Source organism: Mchenga conophoros, linkage group LG23 (genome assembly GCF_057382185.1).
Source record: "Mchenga conophoros isolate Kocher_MC1m ecotype Shallow Benthic linkage group LG23, M_conophoros_male_GT1.1, whole genome shotgun sequence".
Classification (NCBI taxonomy): Eukaryota; Metazoa; Chordata; class Actinopteri; order Cichliformes; family Cichlidae; genus Mchenga; species Mchenga conophoros.
Genome location: NC_140547.1, coordinates 2,563,593 through 2,589,384, shown reverse-complemented (window position 1 = coordinate 2,589,384; position 25,792 = coordinate 2,563,593). Strand labels below are relative to the sequence as shown.

Below are 25,792 nucleotides of genomic sequence, written 5' to 3'. Positions count from 1 at the left end.
GAAAGGTGCGCTGCTCATCAACGCAATAATGACTTTTATTTAAATGCACAGGAATGCAGCCGCTCGCCCCGCGGTCCTAAAGCCGTCCGTGTTAGGACGACGCTACAAACAAGGAAGTAAACACAGGCGATAATAATATTCATAAATATGATCTTAAATGCCCAAAATACTAAAAGATATATATTTTTACAAAAAAATATATTTAAGCAAATAATGTTTATTTATTTTTTATTAAAATAATTTTGCTTAAAATGGATAAATGTTACATAGATTTTCTATAAAATTACAGAATTGCTTTGTATAATTTGTTTTAATTACCTAATTAATTTATTTTTATTTATTTGCCCAGCGTGTTTACAGAAATACTTGAAAGGTGACAAAAATGTAAACACGGGTTGTTTATGAGTACTAAAGGTGCTTATGATACTATAATTGTCTTTATAATATATTTACATCTAAATAAAAAAGAAATATCGTGACACTATAGTTAAATACTATAAACGAAATATATGCTCTTGTATTCAGAAATGAGGACATCAGAGGGACATCAGGTTGGGCAGTCTGGAGACTAAATCAATGAGGCTTTGATTATTTTTGGATGAGTAGAGGATGAATCGTGGATATATTGGAAAAGGAAGGTGATTATGGAACTGGCAAGTAGGAGGGAAAGAGGGAGATCCCAGAGAAGATTCGTGGATGTAGAAGGATGGCATGCAGAGGTGACAGAGGATGCTAGGGATAGGATGAGATGGAGACTGATGATCTGCTGTGGTCATCTCGAAAAGTAGCAGCCAAAAGCACGAGGCACTGAATCCATGTCACCTCCTTTGTTGTAAATCAAAGTGACAACAGGTGCACAGGAGGCAACAACAAGGCAACTTCCAAAAAGGGAATGGTGTTGCAGGTGGAGACCACAGACAATTACGCTCTCGTTATTCCTCCTGACTGACTTCTCTCCAGTTTTGAAGCTCCTCCTGGAGGTTTGCTGTGTCTCCGGGGATCTGGTGCGTCGTACAAGGAGAAACAGGAGGGGCACTATCACGTGTGGATGACAATATATTAAGAAGATGCTCTGGGAAAAAAAATGCACCAACTGCAAAACTACATATTTTTAATATTTATTCTGTTTCAATTAAATGCATTACATGGCCAAGGCCTTCCAATAATGATTTTTCTTACAAGTTAGGAAGTACAAAATAAAATACAATTAGCCTGAAGCTTAAAAAGCTTTATGGATAAGCCTAGAAACGTACAGTAAGTGGTTCTGGTTTTGAGAAATGTGCAGAATTGTTAAAAATGACAGTAACCTGTTTGAATACATGACAATGAAGCAATGAAACTAGTACAACAAGAGACCTGGAGAGCAGACATGCAGCTGTGCTCTCCCGTATTTACAATAAACTTCATTGTAGGAGAGCGAGAGCTCTCAGTAGGAAGTACTGCATGAGCCACAGACAGTACACTGGTTAGACATGAGAAGAGGAAACTATCTTCTTGCTAAACATTAAAGTAGTAAGAACAGGAAGAGCTGTCCAAAACATTGTGCATTATTTGATAAGAAATGAGCTAAGGTAATGAGAGAGCAGAGGCCTCTCGCACTTCATCGTAGCCTTTCCTCAGCAGAAAACCTTCTGTCACGTTTAGTAAAGCTTTCCTGTGCCGCCGTGTGGCTGTCAACAGGCCCGATAACACAGTGCAATGTGAGCGTGCATCCTCAGCACATCTGAGGTCTTTTGCAAGTTAAATCCCTGCAGATGTCGAGGTGCACGGCCAGAAAATACACCGCTCTAACGAAAAAGTAGAAACACTTAACAACTTTCACCGTGTTTGTGTAAGACTCTGAAATCCAGGGAGTCTCTCAGAGCGCAAAAGACTCCTGGATTAAAAAAAAGAAAAATCGTACAAATGGTAACAAGTGAAGCACCGACTCTGGCACACGTTGAAATGGGACCAAATGTTCACGTGGTAACATGACAACCGCACAGTTGTAGTTATCCACTCAGCATTCAAGCTGCTGAGGAGCCCTTGAGAGTTTCCCTAAAGGAGATCAATCAGGATTAATGATACAGCTAATGATCAGTTAAGGTAGGATCCACGCTTACATTCATCTATGACAACCTTGCGTTTTGTTACATTCTTTCATGTCGGGCCACAATGAATTTAAAAATTTAGACCGATTTAAAGATCCTAAAGTACTTGAGAGAAACTTAGTTTGTATGTTAGAAAAACAGATCGTGTGCTTTCTGCTCTGCATCCTACTGTAGTGTGGCCTAGTTTTTAATGCAAACCAAGTCATAAAATGTGATGGCTGTAGTTTCATTCATTATTACCTCCCCCGACACACACAAATCAGCGCTTTAATGCTCACGACACAGGTGCTACGGTGAGCAAGGTAGGACTGACATTTCAAAGGAAAAGGTAGCTGTGGCAGATTTGTTCCATTTTAGTATAAATCTACACATTGTACACATTTCACATCTTACAGGAGCCGCAACTTCCAGTTAAACACGAAGAAATGTTGAAATATCCTGACCTACTCTAAATGAAGACAAAAAAAATCATCTTCCCTGCATGAGAGTGGGACACGGTCACTCTGTTAGAAAGGGCCTACAGAGTTACAGAACAGAACAAACTGGGAAACAGAATCTCCCCAGTTCACTGTGGTTGCTTCAGAAGTTTAATCGAGAGCCAAAAAAGAAAATTTTGGGAATTCTTGAGTTCTAGAAAATTAGCACGTCTATTAAAATCTCATCACAAAGAGAGCTGAGATTTAATGAAATGTAGCGAGTTTGTTTAGTGGTTTCGAGCGCGCGCTACAATAAATTACATTCTGGGGACTTAACGCAGCGCTTGCTGCCTAGATTTTAAATGAAGGCAAAACGACATTAACACTAGAACAAGTTTTCTCTTGCATCTTCGTTCTAAAAAGGGGGAAAGAAAAAGAAAAAACGTTACGCTCCTCTAGCATGGACAGTCGGGGGGTTGAACGAGTTAGAGATGAGTTTTGAGTCTCTTCATGGGGTCAGCAGGTGATGCTGAATCAGTCCTGTACAATCCCCACTTTGCTTTGGTGCTTTCTGGGCCGGGCCGGGCCAAGCTGTGCCGTGCCGTGCCGAGCCAGACCGGTAGAGGGGAACGGGGCCTCCTCAGGAGAGTTCAGACTTGCTGAGAGCGATGGCCAGCTCCAGGTCTTCTTGCTCCTGCTGGGTGAGCCTGGCGAGTCGCTCCTTTTCCTCTCGCTCGCTCTCGCGCTTTGCCCACTCTATCATGTCTTCCTCGGTTGGATACTGCTCCATGAAAACAGAGGAAACAAAGAAACATACGCACACAATGGATGCAGTTTTGAAACTTTGAAAACCCACCAGCAGCAGACCTTTTTCCTTCAAAGTGGACACTTTGACTGATTTGTAATCACCATTTATGTGCCAGAAACCAAAGACAGTGAGTCAGGACGCACAATTGTAGGGTGCTAAAAAAAAAAAAATCATGTATTGGAGTCTAAATTTGTAGCTCTGTGCCCATTCTGAGAAAGGTGCATCGCAATGAGGTCTAAAAGAAATCCAGACTTTTGCAGACCTCCCAAACAAATTACAAAAAAAGAAGAAAGAACAGGAAAGGCGATTGAAATTGATTTCCCTTTATCCAAATGAAAACAGTCCTCCCTCCAACATATATACCCTTGCAAAGTTCCTGCAGCCACGTGATCAGGGCAAAAGCAGGGACTGCGATGCTAGAAAAGCCTGAAGACAAACAGGCACAGCTGTAGGACCACAATCACATGCACTGAAAGCTCCACGGTCACAAAAAGAGTAGGAAGGAAACACAGTCCACTGGTTAAATTGGTTAATCATTGCAGACTGTGTAAATATGTTCATTATTCTTAACGAATGACAGACAGAAGCAACAGAGGTCATCCCACGTGCATCCAGCCATGCAAAGGAGAGTCTCCTAGCAACTGTTTTAGAGCCGATAATAACAGGTCACGGTATGAAGAACATGCACGAGAAGACGTGTACAGAATGTGATGGATCTGACAGAGAACATGCACTTATCAGTTTGCAGACAACATCCCGCCAATTCTCTTAAATATGAATGAAATCAAACATAAATAAGATACATGGAAAGAGAAATGGTGCTTTTTATTCCACAGCTTTAAGAAAAAAACTTCAGTCTTCTTATTTGTTTTTCATGTTAAGATACTTTAAAGGATCATTACAGCGTTTTACATGTTTTAGTTCATTTACTTGACAGCGCACCGCACTGTAGCTTCTCAGAAATGTGATTTCCTGGTTTCTTTGTATCCGTTTGTCTCGCCGGGTAACAAATATACACACAGAGCAACCTGTGGCCAAATGAACCTTCCTTGATATGAATCTATAATGATTAATAATGCACCTAACTTTATTACTGTTGTGCCCATGTGGTAATTTATGTAATTCGCTGAATTACAGTCTCTGTTTGCAGTGGCACTTTAATGCAGAAGTTACAGAGCTGACAAGCAGCAGAGGGGTTTTTATGGGCTGGGAAATCATCCTAAATGCAACACATGGTGTGGGAAGTTATCAACAGTAAGCTGAAGCATAGTCCAAACCTCTGATAAATGAACTGAACGTGTAAAACACTTGATCCTTTAAACTCAGGGGTTTACAGGTGGTGATGTCATGGATGCACATAGAAGCCGGAGATGGTGGCCTTGATTCAACACTTTATTAAACAGAGGTGTAAAGAAACACAGAGAGAATACAGTCAATCTGCTTCTCCACAACACACTGCTGACCACACGAGGGCTCGGACACAAACTGATGAATGAATGGATGGATGGATGAACAGAGGAAAGCCTGTATAAATAAACAGCAGCAGAGTAAAGGGGAAAGGAAACTTTGATGATTCGAGAAACGGTGGAGGCACTGGTGTAAGTCAACGAGAGTCAAAGACACAGTTAGTGCATGCAGGTCGGCGACTGACAGGTACATGCGAGGGTGCTCACGTGACAGGAGAGGATCAACAGTGTTCTGATGTGATGCAACTTCACAGGTCATTTCCATGCAGCATTAAAAAGGGTTGAACTAATAGAACTACTCTGACCACCATGACCCGAAGATTAACCCACACAATCATCTTCCTCTTGGTTTCTTTTATTTATATTATTATAGATATATTAATTTTGGAAGCACATTAATGAACGAGAGGAAAAAGAAACCCCTCCACCATTCTTTGGGTTCAAGTTTTCACAGCAGCCTGCACTGATTTAATGTTTCGAGGCGACGTTAGGTGTTTATCCCAAATCAGTGATGTTATAAAACAGCAACTTACTGAAAAAAGTTTGAGGTATAAAGAGTATGAATGCAGTACTCTGCAGCTCATGAGTCAAGGTCAACTGATGCCACTATGCCCCATGGGTGGGGAAAATTTCCCTGAGACAAATTTAGTGTTAAAAGAAGAATAAAAACTCAGATAATTACATCAGTAATTATAGAGACTCTAAACTTGCACAGGAAGTAATGTCAATGTGACAAAGTTGGGATGGCTAATAAAAAGCCAAATACAAGCAGCCTGTCATCTCTCCATTCACTGCCAAACATTCTGGTTTATATAGAATATATAATAAGAATATATAAATGCATCTATAATTTCTATGCATTTCCTCACAAAGTAAGAGTGCATCTTCAGTCATAGAGTTATATGAGGTGGAATCTCATTATGAATCCATAATAGAGCGGGTGAAAAGAAATGTTTACAGGGTTAGACAGCATTGTATTATTAACAATAGTCTGACATATACACAAGCAGCAGAAATGCAAAAGAAACCAAAAAAACCCAAAACAAAAATACAAGATTTACAAGATTTTATTGTTTTAACTGGGAGAAGCGTATGAATCACGTAACATTACAAGCCTGTGCTACCGTGTGACGCTTTAATAAGCTGGTTAGTTCACTTTAAGGCTCGTCACTGGCAGTGGATGGAGTGATTTCAAGAGCTGGCCTGATTTGTTCGGGGTTGTATCCTTATTGAGTAACTACATGTTGGTTTACAAGGAGGGGGAAAAAAAAAAAAAAAACAAAGAGCGAGAGAGAGAGAAGAGGGTGTGGCTATTGACATTCAGGTGGAGGTGAGGGAGATGGGGAGAGGGAGTTGCTCACTTTGTCAAAGCTGGCAAATCCATCAGCTTCCCGTGCGTTGCGGCGAGGAGGGGAGGAGGGGGCGAAGGGGTCGGCTAAAGGATCCTTTGCAGGCAGGGAGGAGGAGGAGGAAGAGGAGGAGAAGTCTCCTGAAGTCTGTGGCATGAAGTTTCCTCGTCGATGGAAGGAGTCGGAGGACTCCGTTCGATTGATGGATGATTTCTTACCTGACAGGGCACAGACGGGCAGACTCAGCAAAGGCAGGTTTTATTTCATGAACACTGTTGGCACATCCCCAGACGTGTGATAGCTACACTGTTCCAACCGAACAGAGCTACAGGCACTTTTTGTTTTCTGGATAACAGGATCAACTGACCTGGAGGTGGAGGAGGAGGTCTGGTAGGCGTACCCGTTTTTGGCGGCAGGGCTGGGGGCACATCAGAGCTGGCAGGTTGGCTCTCTTCCTGGAAGAGGTTCCTGCTGTCGACTCCAAACTGCTCAGCACCATTTGACTGGAATGAAAAGGTCCAACCAAATCAAATATATCGATTACATAAGCAGGAAGGTGCATGAATTTACTTAAGAACAGCACAGAGGATGTGCGTCATCACTCGCAAGCTCTGTTGCACATCAGTAAAACCCCGATAAATAAAGGTACAGGTACTGTGGTGTAAACAGCAAGTGTGAAATTAGTGTTTCCACACCGAGTTCACAAGAGCTCTCTGCACAGTAGCTCAAGGCTGCAGAAGGCTGCAGGATTTACTACTATGCAGAGACAGAGGCATTTTTGTGCATATAGATTCCTTTCCATGCATACACGGGGCTTTTTATAGTTGCAAATATAAACCAAAACTAACATAAGACTGGATAATTATTTATTATATATGATGTATATACGATGCACGAAACAACGTGACAGAGGATATATTAAAAATCTGGAAATTACCTTTGCCAAAGCACTGAAATCTGCAAAGCCTCCTCCAAATGACTCATTACCAAACACAGCAGCAAACGGATCTGAAACATCAATGAAAAACGACCGAGTGCATGAAATCAGCAGCACTTCAATGCCTCATCCAGCATCTTATTAACAGAAAAGCACATTTTACTTTATTTATTTTTCATTATTTTCTTATTTGCTGCTATGAGTTCTGTCCCCAGTGGGTGGTGCCATGCCACAAGCTGTACCTGCATCTGAGGAGGCACTGACCGCGGTACCACCGGGAGCAAAAGGGTCATTGGATGCTGCGGTGTCCTTCTGAACACAAACAAACACATCAGATGTTTTTATAATCCAGCCTGCGTGGACAAACACGCTCACCTGTAACGTGATTTCCTACAACTAGAGCATGTACATCAAACAAAAACGTAGCAGTTCCTCTTTTGGCCACCAGTATTTTAACTCTTTCTGAGCCAATAAGGGAAGAAAACGAACGTATTCTATAAGCAGAGGGCTAAGATCCAAACTTTGGGACTCATTGCTATAAATTAGTTTCTGCTTCCTCTTAACAATTTACATGTCAGCGATATTAACACATTTCTATGCATTTAAACTATTATACAGAATATTTTATATAAAGTATATATAATAAAGTGGATGATAAGCGTTCAGACGTACACGCTTGGTGCTTCTAAAATTACTGCAAACCTTTAGAATGGTAATAAAACATCTGGGACAAATAATTATATTCCTTAAAATACTGTCACAAAAATCTTACTCAACACACTGTAAACAGGTTTTATTAGCGGGTCTACTCACCACGGCCAGATCAGAGCTCGGCGGGGAGCTGCTAAAAGGATCCTTGTCTCCATCTTGAGAACCAAACGGGTCTGCCTCCTTTGTGCTGGTCATTTTGCCTCCAAACGGGTCTGAATCAGCTGTGTTGTTCCCTTTAGAGCTGAACGGATCGTTGGATGCTGCCGCTGGATTGGTGGATTTGGAGGCGAAAGGATCCGGACCCGCTGGTACGGCTGCTGTATCGTTCACCTTGGCTGCAAAGAGGTCTGGCTCCGGCACGCCAGAAGTGGTACCGAAGGGGTCGGCTGAAGCAGAGAAAGGGTCCTCTGAGGAAAACGGGGTGCTGGAGGTTTGTGTGAAGAAAGTGTCTGCAGCAAAGGGGTCTGAGCCTTTGAATGGATCTCCTCCAAAAGGATCTGATTTAACATAAACAGCAGGAGAAACATAATGAATAATATGACCCACTCGTCAGATTTGACATATATATATATATATAAATAAAACAATGCTGTGCTTGTGTGAGATTTATTGCTCATTAAATACTTTGAGCAGCACCTCCAACATCTGCTTTTCCAAAAGGATCTTCTTTGAAAGGATCGTCTACAAAGGAAAACACACCATCAGTCTGCCAGCGTTCATCAAGCATTAAAAACACTCTTTTTTCCATCTTGATTTTTCACGATGAGGTCTTACGATCGGTAAAAGGGTCTGAATGGAAGAAATCCATCTCAGGCAGGGAGGGAGGGCTGCCCTGTGGTGGCAAGGAGCGAGGGCCAGGCTGAGGCGGAGAGGGGGAGCTGGTTGTTTCTGTCGGCTCTGCAGGCTCCTGTTTGCTCTCTGGCTCTGGTGATGCAACCTGTCGCAGAGAGGCACGGCGCTCTGAGCATTACAGTGAATCATGCATTGTGGTTATGGAGGGGGAGGGGTTTTAACACCCATCTGATGATTTAACACAACTATCAGGTTACATCTTTGCTGTCTGCTGTCAGTCTATGCACTTGTCTGGCACGCTGCATGTCCAACATCTCATATCTGTTTCTGGTACAAACAGCTTTTCACAGACAACATTTCAAAGAAATGTGGGTAAAACAAACATCGCAAATGTCACACTTGATGACAATGAAAACAAATACTAATGATAAAAATCAAGAAGAAGAACAGAAGAATACAAGGAGTCACAAAGATGCTGTTTATTGGTTTCCATGGGTATCCTTGAATAAGTTTACCTTCGGTGGGGTCTCCTTAGGTGACTCCTTTGCATCTTCTGTAACCTCAGAGGAGACACCAGGCGCAGGGCTGCTGCGTTCCTGCTTAGAGAACAGACGCACAACTTAAAAGGACAGCATCTGATGTTTTTTTGATAAAAGCTTTGAGTTAAAGCGACGGAGTAGCTCATCTGGTTATTGTAATGTGTAGGTTGCATGTTTTTGTTGTCGCTGGACAGTTTCCTTTGAGACTCACTTTGATTTTTTTGAGATTATCTGTGATGTTTTCCACAAGAACACGGCACAGTTGTAGCATGCATTAGGCTTTACAGCTGTGTCTGTCCACATTTAAAACTACTGTAAGAGTGCTTCTTATTATTATTCATGTAGTTTTTACCCTAACATTGCTCTCCCAGGGCTTGGCAAGGCTCGACAGACTGTACATATCAGTGTAGAGATCATCCAAGGCATCATGTTTCTGCTTTTCATCTTCCCCAGCTTTTGGACTCTCTTCGTCCTTCTCCTCTTCCTTTTCTTTCTCATTCACGCCACCTCTCTCCTCTGAATCTGAATGCTCTTCCACTCTCAGTTCTTTAAGGTCCTCCTGGAAGAGGTCCCTCTGGAAGAGGTCCCCATGGTGGAGCTCTGCTGCGGGGCCTGCTGATCCATTGACCATGACAGGAGAGCTGTCCTCAAGGGCTCTCTTCCAGCTGAGCTGAGCAGTCACCGATCGCTCCTCCACCTGAAGGTCGTTCAGTTTCTGTTGGACCTACGTGCCAGAAGAATAATTTTTTTAAAAAATGACACGATTAAAGAGCAGAGACAACACTTAAACACAGATATGATGAATTCTGTAGCCAGTGTACACAGAAAGTACAGCATTAGGAACACACTGGTGGAGCCACAGCAGTGTTGCTCCATCTGTCCACACAGAAATTCTGGAAGTGCTCAGTATAATCACTGCAGCTATTATTCATGCGTTTGGGTATGTAACAGTTGTGCAGCCTGCTGATTACAGTCGGAAAATAACATTTCCATCAGCTGCGTAGGTGCCAGAAAATGAAAAAAATTTTCTCTGCAGACATGCTGTACGAAACCAGGGAAGAGCTTTTAACCTGTGCAACTTGTGTGAAAGAGTCACGCACAGACTCCTGAAGAGGAGTGAGCTGCTCCTGGGCAGCCTGGACCTTCTCCTGAAGTTTCCGGCTCTCCTCCTGCAGAGCCAAAAGCTCCTCTCGGGCCTGGACCAGCTCCTCTTCATACTGACATATCCTTTGTTCCTGCTCCTCGTGCTCTGACTGCAGAGATGAGATCTGAAAGGAAAGTAACCAGAATTCGAGGTAATTACACAGCTCCTCAAAAGGTTACCAAAAAAAAAAAAAGAAGAAGGAGGCAACTTACAAGTTGGGTCTCCTGGTTGGTCTGCTGTCGAATGTGAGTGAGCTGCTCCTCCAGGGAGGCCTTCTGTTGGTCCAGCTCATCTAAAGCATCTTGAACCTTCTGACGCTGAGTCTGAAGTTGCTGCAATACTTCGGTTTCCTTTGCCACCTCATCTTGAAGGTCCTGTGGACATAAAGTCAAAGGGGGGAGGGAGGGAGATTCAATAACAGAGAGGAAGTGAGCAACAAAGAGACTTTGGAAAACAACCTTTAAAGTTACTGATTTTTGGAAAGATAATAGTAATAATAATAAGATAATAAACTTTATTAATCAGGGAAATGTAACTGTTACATCAGCTCAACAGAATAAAACAAGAGAAATGTGGTAAAATAAAAGATTAAAAAGATACATTCACATAAAATGTAAGTAGATGGTTTTATGAAGAAGGTGAGAAAAGAATAGAGAAGAAAAACTGGTGAAACCAAGTGAAGGTAAAGGATTTTAAGAAATAATGTGCACTAATGCTGTGTTACAGTGTTACAGAGTAACCACATTTCTAGTCTAAATACTAACTTTTAATACCATTCCTGAAAAAGCTCAATCGGCTGTTATATGTCAGCTTGCCGGAGGGAGAAAGGCTGACGTCACAGTGTGGAATTATTTTCGTTTACAGGCTGCAGATCGTTTTGCAGCTCAGTGAGTCAGTGAGATCGTTAACATCCTTTCAGCAGCGGCTGTCGCTGAAAGGACAACGGCAGCTTTTAATCTCTATACTAATATCAGAAACAACACAAAGTGCTTTAACAACAACATGTTAAGGCAGAATAGATTATGGAAATAAAAGCTTGTGCTTTGCATGTATTTCTCTTTATTAAAATTCCCATGTTGGAAAATTTGTATTTCCTTGATTCTTAGAAAATCACTTCCTGTTTTGAGGCTGGCTTTCCAGGGTTTGATTTCAAAGGTGGTACGACTGCCACAAAACCCATTCTTAACCTCTGGGGAATGCTTGGGTATGTGCAGTATACCACGTCCAGGAAGAAACTCAGACAATATAAATAACCAGAAGCACTCGCACATAAGTACAATCGAGTGCAGCTACAAAATTCAGCTACATCAGCTCCTTCGATACCACCCTCGCACTCAGACTCATTCCTAAAGAACTCTGCAGCCTCGCCCCTTTAAGCCAAACAGCTCCCAAAATAGAGCCCAGACGAGGCAGATCAGCCTCTTCCTCTCTTCCTCTCCGAGTATCATTAACTGCATTTCTGAACAAGCGTCTCAGACTGCAAATCAAATGTGTTATTGATCTTCTCCTCCAGAACATTCAGCCCCATAAAAGTGAGCTTACCAACCTGCATTTGTTTTGCTTGTTTGTTGGTTTTTAAAGGGAAAACAGACAGAAATGCACACGTGCGTTTAATGCATATTAACTGTGCTCCAGCAAGAGTTTTTGTAAACCAGTGATTTAGAATACAGGTAAAATCTCACAAAGAGACCTCACCTGCACTTCGGTGCTGCGCTGTCGGATGGCCTCCTCCTTCTCCTTGATCTCCTCCTCCACAGAGCTCTTCTCCCTGGGGTTGCAGCAAAGGAGACAGGTGTATTTAACCACCAAGGAGAGCACCAGCCCACCAAGCCCAAGCCAGCTCTCTAGTGAGCATGCTTTACCCGGCCCCTGAACCACCACCAGCTCCTCTCCCTCGGCCACCATGATGTTCTCCTCGACTCCCAACTTTACAGAAGAGAAAGCAGCATCAAGTCCTGCAGCGAGAGCAGGTGTGTGTGAGCGCTGCGCTGTGGGCGACTGCGAGGATAAGTGTCGGAGAAAGCGAGCACGTACTTGCTCAGTCAAACGCGTGGGAGAAAGAGCGAGAAGCAGATGGCTGCTTCGGGGATGGAGGGAGAAAGAGAGGAGGAGGGACGAGTGATGATCTGCCAACCTCCAACATCTATCATCTGAGCCGTCCGTGTGCTCATCCTCTCTACGCTTTTTCAAGCATGCAGCAAGAGGGAAAGAAGAGACGGGTGGGGTAGAAAGGAAGCGTCATAACTTGTGCACAAAAGATACTTCAACTACCTTTAAAGGAATCCTGTGCTTGTGTTGAGTGCTGTGGTAAGGTGTTATATAAACCATTAGACACAAAAAAAGGGCCTCGCTGACATTTAACTCTGTTATTGAATATAAACGATTACTCTAAGGGATTTTATGCTAGTATTTTCAGCTCAAAGGAAAACTGAGAACAATTACCAGAAACGGGAAATAAAGAGGAAGCACATACAGAGGTAAAGAAAAGATCCTGATTGGTAGGGCTGTGCGATATGACCAAAACCTCATCTCCCGATATCAGACATCTATCGTCCGATAACGATGTAAATCACAACAATGTAACATTTTCTGTAAATTCTGTGAATCTCGGGCAGCTCGACTTGCGTGAAGTGTTTCCAGCTGCGCGTCGTGTAGCTGGAGTCGAGTGTTTTAACCGATGCATGAAACGATACATTTTTAGACATAAGTTGTAACGGCGCCGTTTTCTTTGTGAGTATTTATTACACGGCGTGCTGCTGGCGGCTCTTTTTACTTCTCATCCATAAATAATCTGCATCTTTCACGTGATTCAGTTTATTTTGAAAAGTCTCAACAGGATCTTGAGCTTTATTGTGAAAGTTTTATGTGGAACATAAACAAGCGGACGCGCGATGGCGTTACCGTCGTTGTTGCTAACGACAACGCATAAAAACAGGCGCTTGTCCGTCTGTAGTGTGGTTATATTAAATATAAGAGAAAGAGAGAACTTTAATAAATTAATAATAACTCCAGTGACATCAGAACCATGAACAAAATATTGCTGTAAACAGTTTATTTTGCGACACCACGAAACAAACGATAGCGTGAAATGAAACGATAGAGGTTTTTATATCGTCATCAGATATATCGTTACATCGAACAGCCCTACTGATTGGTGTTTTTACTTAAACATGTTTTTCAGTAAGTATTTCTGCTCATTTGTTCTCTTACATTTGTTTTTGGTTCAGTATTTTTCACACAACCTTAACAAAACTAACATTTTAATATTGTTGTGTGAAGACACAAAAGAAATTATGCCTCAGTTTAACTTATTAAAAAACTATTCTATCGCTCGCCACACAACAAACACAAAACTCCCCTGATAATCTACGAGCTGCAAATGCAAAGGGAACCGTTCCCAACTTCTACTCACCCATCAGCATCATCGTCATCATCACTGCCAACCTCCTTATCCTGAACAGAAGGCTGCTGCCCCATTCTGAAGCAGCAAAGACGCTTCATCTTTCCAAACTCTTATTAAATAAAATCTGTCCGCAGGTGATTTCTAACTCAGTTTCCATCCTTCTTACTTCAAACAACTGTCGTCTAGTGTGTGTGAGATTCTATGTGTGTTTATTGGAAGGCAGAGGTAGGAGAAAAGGCCACTTTCTCACTTCTCCCTCTCAGTTTTCACGAAAAGGGAAGCTACGTTCTGTGAAGTATGGAAATGAAATCCATTACTATGACAACTGCTCAAACCAAGACTCCATGTGCAAAGCATGCATGCAAATGTACAGCTGCTGCAGCTTTTACTTAAAGGTACATCTGGCATTTAAGATCATGTGAAGTAAAAAGGCAAAAGAAGGTAAAAACATAAAGTCTGGAATCAGGTCGTGTCTCAGGATCTCTACTAAGTCAAGGTTATGACTTTCAGAAAAACGAATCACCTTGTTTTTGAACCGTTCTTTTTGCTTTGATCACAAAGGCAAACCTCAGGTTATGCACTGCTGCCCTCACATGGCCCTGTGTCGTTATCATTTTAAATCTATTGTTTTCTGAAATGTTGCGAGGCCTGCAGACCCTGATGTACCAATGTTCCCGCCAACATGCTTCACTGTGCGAAGGTTTCGGTATTTTTATTTATTTACAATTTTTCCATTTTTGCCAAAGAGTTCAACTACTGTTGTCACATCTACATAGAAATCTGTCCTCTTCTCAGTGATCTCTGGGTTTTATTTGTGTCTTTCCATTCACACCATTTTAACTTGTGCATTTCTTACTGTGGAGACAAAGACTTTAACAGGTGACTGGTGCAGATGTTATGTTGCTCCCCTGGGTTTTTTAACCTCCGTCACGACTAAAGGTTTTGCTCTCGGTGCACTCGCCTCACCACGCCCACTCCAAGGTTGACTGACAACACTCCCATCACATTTTTCTCTACACTGCTTATTGTAACGTGATTGCCTACAAGGTCTTTGGAAATTATTTTGTAGCCTTTCTAGGCTTCGTGGGTCTCTTTGAAGCTTCTTTTAAGATCCCATAAAAGTTGTTATAATGAGGTTTGTTCACATCAACCAAACTTAAAAGATGTGATTTAACCATTTGAATCAGGTGTGTTGGATCAAGGACACATCCAACACCTGCAGGTTCCCCCTCTGCTTCATCGGACTTAAAGTGGCTTTGGGACTTAGTAGCGCTGAGGTTCCCTCTGCACTCTGAGTGACCGCAGAGTCTTCAGCCAAGTGCTATTATTGTGTGTCATTATTTCTGTTGTGTTTGATTATGATTACTACTTAGATGACATTCAGACAATGCAGATAATCAGTGCAGAAATCCCATTAATCCCAAACAGTTTACACCCTCTCCAGGGGCGGATCTAGAGAGATTTTCTTAGGGTGGTATGGGAATCAAATAGAGTGGCCATCTCTTTACACGTGCAGGTGTTACATTCTGTTATATATATAGTTAAAATACATCAAATGGAGTAAGTTCTTACTGGCTTTCAGTTCAGACCCTTTCCACCTCTTGTCTTTTTAACCATCTGCTGCTGCAGTAACACAAGTGTTTATTATTTTTACTGGAACTTTGGCTGTGCTCAAAGAAGTGCGAGTGTGTCCCTCCTGCATACCTGAACCAGCAGAGGCTCACAAACACCCAGCTTGAACCCTTCATCTTTAGGCCAACAATATAAACCACCAATGAAATCATCTCCACCGCCATCACTCTGTTAATAACATGTAGGTGTTTGCCTTTTTTTTTTTCTTCTTCTTTAAATGTGAGGAGAAATGATTACCTTTGTAGTTCAACAATCTCGTTACTCAGTGAGTCCAGCTCCTTGATGGCAGAGAAGTCGGCTGCTAGGTTAGCTGCGTTGTTCTGGTGAGGACAGGAAAACTCAATATCACCAATAAGAAAGAAACACCCACATTACTGATATGCAGATGAAAGTACTAGAGACCAGCGACTCATTACAACTCTTAGCACAAAAGACAGTCACAGCATAAATAAACAAATGAACTACACTAACGGCTTTTCATCAAGTCATCTACTGTTAGAGGCTCAACAGGCAGGACTTGGGGAACAGCGGTTTTAAAAGCAGCCTAGCTGATACCACTTAAACTATACTACTGAGAATTTAAAAAATCTAAAACGTCTTCAAAGCCTTGATAAAAACACACAACCACAGAAACAGATACAGCGATAAGAGTGCATCTCAAAAACTAAAAACAGTAACCTTTGTTTCTCGTCAGCTTCCCTCAAAAGCACAAGGGCAAATGGAAACTAAATATCAAATTCAAATATTTAGGATAAAACTACGTCAGATAAGAAAAGAGGCAACCTGTTGAGAGTTATGAGATGCACTAGACTGTTTCTGATGAATCGCACTCACTCAGGATTGTGTCAGTGCACGTGAAATGGATGAAATGCAAAAATGCAAAAAGATGAGGTAAAGCAAAACTGCTGCAGAGAGAGGAAATAAGAAACACACACAGCTGCAAGCTTAACAGGAAAAATACACAACACACACACGCGCACGCACAAACACACCAAGAGAAAAATACATCACTGAAAGCCACAATTAAGACAAGCAACATAATTTATATCTAACAGTGCTGATGCAATGGAAAATTATAAGTCACTGCTGTAAACAGATGGTGAAAACTGCAACCAGAGTCTGTTTTAAGCTATAAAAAAGACAGCTGCTCCAATTCACTATCAATCAGTCTCATTATTAAGGATCTTTCAGCGTCCATGAGATCAGTTTTTGTGCGTTTTTAATTCTTGAATTGCAAGCGATTGCTGGGTTCTTAAAATCAAACCAAACACTAATATTTGGTGATTTAAATATCTGATATATCGGCTGATTTAGAAACTTGTTTTATCATCACAGAAAGCTGTAGATAGCTCGTTTATGCTCAGATCAGCGAGTTGTTGTTTGTTTGCGGTGTTGCCAAACAACCACCGCATTCTTCTTCCTGCTAAGGTCATCAGATCAGAGGCTGCTGGTGGCCCCACGCGCTCAATTTAAAACTCGTGGCGATCGGGCCTTTCAGGCAGCGGCAGCACGGCTGTGGAATTCTCTCCCACTGGTTTCACGCTGTACAGAGTCCACTGGTTCTTTTAAAAAGCAGCTGAAGGCATTTTTATACAGGCAAGCTTTTAATTAATTTGTTGTATTTTACTGTTTTACATTGTTATTTGTTGTATTTCCATTCTTTTCATTTTTCATTTTCTTTGTTGTAAAGCACTTTGTGATTTTTATCTGCGTAAAGCGCTAAATACATAAATTTTACTTACTTACAAAAGGGAAATTACAGAGTGCCCTCTGGTGGACAAACTATGCAACATCAACAGTCATAACACAGTTGAAGGGTGTTGCTCTCATCTTTAGCTTACTTACTACTAGGGCTGCACGATTTTGCATAAAATGAGAATCACGATTTTTTGGCTTAGAATTGAGATCACGATTCTCTCACGATTTTCTTTTCCAGTATAAATATTTATTGCACTTATTAACTGCACATCAACTTCGTAACAGTTGAGACTGAACATAAAAACAATAAATAAACATAAAAACAACAAATGTCTCACATTTTGTCGCTGCTGCAAAATCTTGTACTGCTTGAAATTCCGACACTGCGTGTATAGAGCAGGTAGTGCAACAATAGAAAAATAGTTGCTGGACGGCACTGTGTAGCGTTTGTCTAGGGTGTTGATCATTTTCCTAAATCCCTCGTTTTGCACAGTGTTGATGGAGCCATATCTTTGGTCAGGTGATAAGTGATAGCCTCCGTAATTTCTTTGTGCCTGCGGGAGGTCGACGGGTATAGGGAAGCGCTGTATAAGGTTCCTGTTATTGATGTTTGGGTGGTTCCAGTCACTTTCTCGTCATCCCTGACGTGCTCTCCGTTGTTTTTTCCCGGCCAATGTTAGCAGCCACCTTCTGTATCACGTGGTACAAGGCTCCGCCCTTGTCATTTGTTGAGCGGGAAGAGTGAGCGCTTGTTTTCATGCAGATTACGTCCCGGATCAAAATGCGGTACAATCGTCGTCTTTTTTTTTTCTTTTTTTTTTAAATCGTTGTCATTTGGAAATGAGATCGCACATAAGTATGAATCGAGATCGCGATTTTCTAACGATTAATTGTGCAGCCCTACTTACTACATTTTCATTTATTGGCTGTTTTATCTAGAAACCGATATGAGGAAAATGGCTAGTATCAGGCCGTTATTAATATAATAACAAATAAAATAGTAACAGCCTGGAAGCATTTATTTGTAAATCCTACGTGACTTCCTTCTCGAGTTACTGCATTCACAAGATTTTCAGGAAACTTGACCTCTGGCCTTCGTTTTTAATAGTAGCCTTACAGTATCAATAAGAAAATGCTACATCATCTCGTTCTCAAGTTATTGTGTTCATTAACTGGATGTTCGTGCCGATTACCCGTCTGGCCCGTGTGGTGATGAACCTTTTACTGCTGAGGGGTAAAAAGGACCCAAACATCACTAATAATTATTCACAACTCGAGTGTTGAGAGCGACTCACCTGTTTGATGTTTTGTCTGTCAGACGGAGGAATCATCTCTGGGGACAGATTTTGTGGAGGGTCTAAGCCTTTGGTCAGTTTCAGATTAATTAGATAAAGCGCCAATGCGAACTGCTCTCGCGTCAGTTTCCCTATGTCTCCAATGTCACAGAGCTCCCTGAGGGGAAAGAAAAAAACAAAAGCACACAGGTTACATAAGACAGTAACGATTTATACTTCAGGCAGTGCCTATTTTTGATGGCCAGGCTAATCATTATGTGAGGGAAACCAATACACACAGAAGCTAATCAGCCACATGAAGATAAAAATCCATAATAAGATCATCTGCTGGTCGTGTGCATGAACACATAGTGCACTGCTGCATTTTGCAACATTCAATTATAGCTGAAACTAGAATATGTTTTTACATTTCACTTATTATAAATAAAGTGTAAAAATGAATGTTTCACAGATGTTTTATGAACATTGTATCTTTTCTAACCATCTATGCTATTGTTAAAACACATAAGCACCTTATTTTCCAACACTATTATTTCTCTCTAGTGTAAAATAACTATTTATCTACTTCTTATGACACGTCTCTCTGCAAATCATCCTTTGTAGCACTTCATGGAGTTTCTTCCTCCTTTTTCCTTCGTTTGTGTGAACAGAAGAGCAAAGTGCACAGGATGCCTTATGTTGCACAAATTGCAAAGCTCTCTGAGGTAAACACGTAAAACAGAGTAACTGATTCTTTGAGTAGAAGCTGGACAGAGGAGTCAAAGGAGGAGATTTTAGTGACGGTACTTACCAAACCCGTGCGAGTGTAGCGGAGGGCAGCCCGGTCTTGAGGAATATATCTCTGACTTCAGGGCCAGACACCAAGCCATCCATGTCGGCGTCCGTCTTGTTGAACAGCTCGTCGAATTTCGCCTTCTCTGCTGGCGATACTACCCACTGTACAGAGAGAGAAAACAAACTTAACCACACTCCTTGCCACCGCGGGAACATTCAGAACAACTTACAGCAACGAGAGATTCACAAACCTTCGCACTTCCTCTAGTCTTTTTCTTTTGAAAAACACACTGAACTAGCCAGTTTGAAATCATCGTAACTGTTGATGTACCAGTGTAGTAGTAAAATAATACTTCTCAGGCACTGCACTCACAGGAGAGGTGGAGCCTGTACTCACAGGGGCAGCTGCTGGTGCTGGGACAGGGGCAGGAGCTGGGGTGGGTTTAGGAGGGTGGGGCATAGTCTTAGAGCCAGCGTGGGAGGAGCGACTGTCTTTGACAGAGGGGGGCGAGGGTAACAGGGGCATCACGGGAGGCACCGAAGGTTTTTTCCTCTTGGAGGGTGGCACCAGGGGAGGCGGTAGGGACATGGGAACAGGCTCCCCCTCTAGAGCTCTGTACACCAGATACATAGCCTGGGAAAGGGCAACAAAGTAATGAGAAATGATTACCCAGCATCCTGCAGTTCAGTCTTCACACTTCCTCCTCATGTCTTGGATCTTTTCGATTCAGAACTATAGAAATAATTTAAGATCCTATGACTCAGTACACAGTTGAACAACCTAAAGTGAAACCAGTTGTGAACAAATACTAAAACCTTATTTGTAATATTAACTCGAGTCTTACCACAGAAAACTCATCTCTGTCCAACATGCCGTCTCTGTCTATGTCACTGAGCTCCCACACCTTCAACACACAGAGATATTATTGATGAGCATCAGTCATCACAAAACTGCAAAATAACAAGTGCCACACCGCCAACTCGCTACAGACTCTCACTTTCTTTTGACGCTTTAAATCTTCCGTATTAAGCTCCAGTGTTACTGTATGGTGTGGTTTCTATTCATTTTTCACTAAAGCAAAAACTTGAAACTAACATCAAAGAGTCCTGTTTGAGAATCATACCCTGCCCAGGATGTCCACCGGCAATTTGGAGTTAAGCAGGACGGGCTTGACCTTCTCTCCCGACAGCATCCCTCCTACTGGGCCAAGACTGTCAAAGATGGAATCGAACTTCATCTTCTCCTCAGGCTGGAAGAAAAATAAAACAGCTGCACGATGAAAATCACTCTAATGGAGGCATAGACTGATGTGCAGCTTAGGCTGGTCAGATAAGGTCAGTCTTATACACCTGTCCAAGTCAACAAACATTCAAAGCCACCACGTCTGTACGTGGGAACGTTCTGCAAACACAGCTTTGCTTTGATGAAAAACATCCCGTAATTCTTAGTCTTTAATTTCCTTTTAAACTTCAGTGGCTTTTTCTTCCCCATTTTCATTGCTTGTAAATCTAATTTTGCAAGCTGCATATTGGCTTCATTAAAGCATGTTGTGAATCTTGTATGTAAAAAGAGCTCTTTTCCTCCTCTTTTCTCAGCTGCTCCCTTTAGGGGTCGCCACAGAGGCCCGACATCCCAGCCTGTCCCTAACATCCTCCTGTGTCACACCAACCAGTCTGCACATCCTCCTCTTTGTGGTCTGCCTCATTTCCTCCTGCCTGGCAGCTCCATATTTGACATCCTTTGTCCAGTATTTCCACTATCCCTCCTCTGCACATGTCTACATCGTCTCAGCCTTGCTTCTCTTAACCACTCTTAAAGCCTGAACCACGGAATAATTCAGAGGTTTCTTTTTTAAACTTGAGTTTTTATTTAACCTTCTGAGATTGTTTTAAACTAAATATCAATGTGACTTTTTTTTGTTTTTTTTATTAGTGTCATTTATGTTACATCCAACATTTTGGTGCAATTTATTGGCCACATTTTTTTGTTTTTAAACAAAACCATTTTGGGGCGTTAGGCTTAAAAAACCCATCACACTGTTGATGAAAAGGGTTTTACAAACTCGTGTATCAAATATGATAAACTTGGTGTTACAAAGTCACATTGTCTCCGAACCCTTTGACCCGATCTGTCCGTTTGACTCAAATTATGTCGCTGATAATGAAAATCTGAGCATCTTCAAACAATATAAACAGACTCAAGACGCTAACCAGCATCTCAGCAGCAGAGAAATGTTGGCCTTCAGCTGCACATAGAGAAAAAAGAAGATCATTTTGGTACTTCTGATTCATGCTTATTAACAAGTAGCACTGGGATTGCAGAACTATACATACTGCTTAAATGATCACAACGAAAAAATATGATGCTTCTCTTAAGGTAACAAAAAAGGAGATAAAACTAGGAAAACATGAGAATTAAAAAAAACAATCACAACTATATTTAGACAAAAAGATAGCACGTTGGAGCGCGCCTCACCTTGACAACCCAGGGAAGGTCAGCAGCCCCTCCTCCTGCTAACAGTGGGCTGCTGCTGTCATGCTGGAGATGAGCACAAATATTTTTCTATTTCAGTGTTTGCATTAAAAATACATTAAAGAATATTTCTAAAAGCCAAGACCAAATACTAACAGTTAAAGTTGTTTGTAGTGAAACAAGCACCTGTGAATATACCACAGATCTACTGTATTGGACTTCAAATAACCAGCAGTGACTTTAATAGCAGGCACAGTGTGGATTTATAGCACACAGGAGCAGACTTACAAATTTCGGGGGAGGAACAGCCACATTAAGACTCTTGAGCGCCACCTCCAGGCCATTCTGAGCACAAGCCACCAGCCGCAGGGCTATGAAGAATTGCTGAGGGCAGAAGAAGAAGAGTGACGTAAGCCTGGTGATGATGAACACATTTCTGAAGGAGTTCACTTTGGAGCTACTTGACAGTGTGCTGGTACCTGCTTGTTGAGTGCTCCCTTTCGTTCAGAGTCTGCCAAATCCCAGATCTAAGGAGACATTTACAGATAAAACATCTGTTAGCATCGATGAGAACATTAAAGCTAACAGAGAGCTGCGTCTCCACTCACCTTCCCAAGGACCAGGTCAGCCAGACCTGACCTCTTTAGGAACAGAGCTGCATCAGCTGCTGCCACTCGCCCGCTGCCAGTCAGATCAACCTACACACACACACACACACACACACACACACACAGACACACACACACATTAAAGCTTATCTCATCTTAGAAACTATCAGTATAACAAGCTAAAATGCTAACAAAGACAAAACTCTTAGCTTCGAAAAAAGATGGGGAACAACTGAAAACCATGAAAATCGGCTTTGGAGCCTCTGAGTCATTTAAATCAATGCTGGTAATAAACCAAAGACATTTTCTCAGCAGTCTATTGGCTTAGTCGTCTTTCATGAGGCTCAAAGGGAGTGCTGCTGACATGTTGGGCAAAGGGAAACATTATTAATTCATTGAGGTACTTCCTTTATTGGACACAGGCACTGAAACTGATAAAGAGAAGTGAGATCACTGCTCGCTGCAAGACAGCAGTATAAATGCAGGTTTAGTTTGTGTGCTGAAACTACAAAAACCACATCCTCTCATTGGAAGATTTTATTTTTTTTGATTATCTCCATCTCCATCCAGAGCCATTTAAAGCCAAACTATGCAGGAGTTATATGCACACACACTGTAACCCATGGGAAAGATACAATGGCATACCTGACGATAGTATTTGTCATAGATGGGGTTTCCACTGGAGAGCTGTTTAAGGAGAAAGAGAAGTATAAAAATTTAAAACAGTCATTTTTACCTAAATTCAAAAATGTTCCTTATAACAATCTAACACTAATCGTTCAAATGATTTTTCAAAGTTAGCTCTGAAATAACCAACAAGAGTTTGACATCCACTGAGCCAGTTAAAGAGCTGCTTGTTATAAGTATAGCCACTGGCCAAATGTGTTAAAAACAACTAAAAATTACTTTAATGACTCATTTAGTAGAACGTTTTACCATTAAAGAAGCCACAGTGTGACTGTAAAACCAAAAAGTTTATAATGGCTGTGTTACAGGTGGGATAACAAATAAAGACAAAAACAATACAGCATCTATGACAATGAGTAGCAACAAGGTGCAGCAGTTTTCATCATTAATAAGTCAGCTGCTTATAATTACAATAAATCCAACTTTTACTCTTAACAAATGCCTGAAAAAAGCGATTTCTTAAACTTTCCTACTTCCTGCCATATAAGCACATCAAATATTGTGTAATTTTGCTTAGAAAAATCCGTATTTATGCAGCATTGTTAATAATTACCACAGTCTCCCCCCACTAAAATGAGGCAGTTATTTTGTCTTTTTGAGTTGAAATAAAACATGTCTGAAAATGCTGACGCACCTGAGCTGTATATCTGGTCAAAAACAAGCCACAACCTAAATATATTCAATTAATACAAAGAGAAACTGTTTAAATGTCACTGAGGCTGAGAAAATATCGCTTTTCCAAACAGCTGTTTCATTGAAAAGCTACTCTGCATTTCCTCGTAAAGATCTATACAAATACTCTGGAGAATGATGGATGACTCAGAATACACCAGAAGGTTTATGCTGAGTTGCATGCACAGAGAGTGATAACTTTTGTGATAACTTCAGGATGCAGGCTACATTTCCTGGGGCCCCTTGGTCAGCTTTAGGCATTTACAACAAGGCATCACTCCAAAGGCAACAGTTAGTCTGGCCTTCTGTCATGTCCTCCCTAAACACCCCTCTTTCCTCTGTTAAGAAAAATGTCTACCATTGGACTAAAGAGGAAATAAAGCAGTGCTTCCTTATTTGTGTAACTGAAACTGACAACTGGTTGTTTGGTTTCAAATTGGCAGGTGCAAGAAAGCGAGGAAAGGGATGGACAGTAATTGTTTCAAGTGTGAATCAACCAGGGAGTGGCTGGTCAATGGAGGCTAAGGCTTTCAGACACATGTGAGATTACTCTCTACTGTAAAACAGACTTAGACCTGACACAGAAAACAACTCACGCACACAAAAAGCAAAGTTATCAGTCAGCTTTTTCACCCACCAGTTTACAGTGAAATAACTGTTGACACACACATATCTTTCTCTAGTCAATGCAACTTTTTTCTTTTCCCCTATGACACACAATAGTGTGCCTGGGACTGTTGGCGTCTGTAACACTGTGGTCTTTGTACTGGTGACTTTAATTGAGCACTGAAAAAACACCCCTCAATCATCCCCCAGCTAGCCCATACAAAACTGCAGCAGATAGCCAGAAACATCAGGGCGCAGGAGCTGGCGGGACAGGCTAGACTGTTCTAGAGATTATAACCACCCATGGTAATAAAGCACACTGATGTCACTATCAACACCAAACATGAGGCGAGTTTGGGGATTATCGGGCATCTGACAGGAACACTTGCAACAAGCACTGGTGCCTGACAGGCCAATGAACTCCCACAGCTCCCAGATAAACACAGGTTTTAAGCCATTTGAGAGACAAGGATCTCAAAGCTGCTCCTGGCAGGCAACTCTTGTCTGTTGCTGGAGGTAACGGCAGCTCAGGTAACAAGTCCACAACTGAAAGCTGCTAATTTAACCTGCCCGTAGCCTCCTAAACAACACAAACACATTCTGACGCTACATTATTTAGAACTTAATTTAGCTAGCAGCAACTGTGCAACCGTTTACCACAGTAGAGGTGGCTAGTTGCTTGTACAATTCACTTCCTCTTGCTAGTTACAACATAACAGCTAACGATATGAGGAGTTTTCTCTATTAACTAATTGTTAACAGCAGCAGCTAACAGGGTAACTGTTAACGCTGTCCACTTTTGAAAGGTCACAGGGGGGAAAGACACCAAGCCAATCACCGAAGCATGTTTACTTCTAATAATAGCAATAACAAGGCAGCCTATTCAGTCTAACCATGTAACAAAGCTACATACGAGGCAAGGAAATCCAACACATAGGCTACAAGCTTTACTGTATATAGCTTGGGTGCTTTATCAGAGAAAAACAATGTTAGCAGAGGCTGAAGTAGCAGAAATGTGACAGTAGAGCCACAGCAGAGCCACACATGGGCAGCCCAACACCCAAATAGCCTGCAGCAAACCGGGGCAGCACTAAATACGATTAGAAAACACCCGAAAGGAAACGAAGACGAGTAGCGCTAGCTTACACGGTTTATCTCAACTTTGATAAAGCGACTCTAAAACAGCCCAACACTGGTCACAAACTAGCTGTTAGCTAGCAGGCTAGCTAGCTAGCTACGCCCTTACGCAGTCCCCAAAGAGATTAGGAAGAAACTTTTCCCAGTCACAGCAGGGCTAAACTTCCAAAAGAGGAACCAGAATCAAAGAAAGCCCGCGATTCTTTCAGCCAGACTTAACCGACGCTGCCGAAACATCTCCGAGCGTAACAGGCAGAGGGCAGAAAGCGTTTGCTGTCGTTATATTTGAGTTGTAAGACAGTGTTACCTGAGTAAGAGACAGACTGGAAGCCATAGTGTTTCTGTTTCCCACCGCTTCCAAGCTGCGCTGACGACAGGCAGCGGTAGAGGCCGCTGAAAACCCTGAAGCCAGACCTCAGGGACCGACCATCCCTCCGTCGCTGCGAGGAGGTGCACAAATAACAAAAGCCAATGGATGCAGAGATAAATAACAGATAAATAACAAATAAAGACTTGAAACACCCACTCTATGAATTTCTTTACTTTTAGTTGCGT

The 25,792-nt window shown here is 41.8% G+C and overlaps 1 protein-coding gene across 7 annotated transcripts; it reads right to left on the bottom strand.

Moving 5' to 3' along the window:
- Positions 1 to 1,105: 1,105 nt before the first annotated feature.
- On the bottom strand, positions 1,106 to 25,681 carry eps15 (epidermal growth factor receptor pathway substrate 15). 7 transcript variants are annotated; one of them, XM_085263959.1, is made up of 25 exons: positions 25,545 to 25,681; positions 22,781 to 22,822; positions 22,136 to 22,225; positions 22,007 to 22,054; positions 21,816 to 21,911; positions 21,531 to 21,593; positions 20,179 to 20,304; positions 19,900 to 19,959; positions 19,428 to 19,688; positions 19,071 to 19,216; positions 18,281 to 18,437; positions 15,525 to 15,607; positions 11,948 to 12,020; positions 10,465 to 10,626; positions 10,179 to 10,376; positions 9,461 to 9,832; positions 9,085 to 9,168; positions 8,552 to 8,714; positions 8,402 to 8,458; positions 7,880 to 8,274; positions 7,309 to 7,378; positions 7,067 to 7,137; positions 6,497 to 6,632; positions 6,142 to 6,347; positions 1,106 to 3,287 (listed from the first exon to the last, which is right to left on the bottom strand). In XM_085263959.1, exons 1-25 carry the CDS (start codon positions 25,569 to 25,571, stop codon positions 3,147 to 3,149), a joined length of 3,327 nt encoding a protein of 1,108 aa, XP_085120085.1. In that variant the 5' UTR covers positions 25,572 to 25,681; the 3' UTR covers positions 1,106 to 3,146. The 7 variants fall into 7 exon arrangements, with proteins under 7 accessions (XP_085120085.1, XP_085120090.1, XP_085120089.1 ...); XM_085263964.1 differs by having other exon boundaries at positions 10,209 to 10,376; XM_085263963.1 differs by having other exon boundaries at positions 19,452 to 19,688.
- Between the last annotated feature and the right edge of the window lie 111 nt (positions 25,682 to 25,792).

Excerpts from the sequence above, each read along its gene's own strand:
- eps15 (XM_085263959.1), bottom strand. The coding sequence starts at position 25,571 with ATGGCTTCCAGTCTGTCTCTTACTCAG. Across the intron at positions 15,608-18,280 it reads ACAGACAAAACATCAAACAG|AACAACGCAGCTAACCTAGC; the intron begins GTGAGTCGCTCT and ends TGTCCTCACCAG. Across the intron at positions 9,833-10,178 it reads CTTTCACACAAGTTGCACAG|GTCCAACAGAAACTGAACGA; the intron begins GTTAAAAGCTCT and ends TCTGGCACGTAG.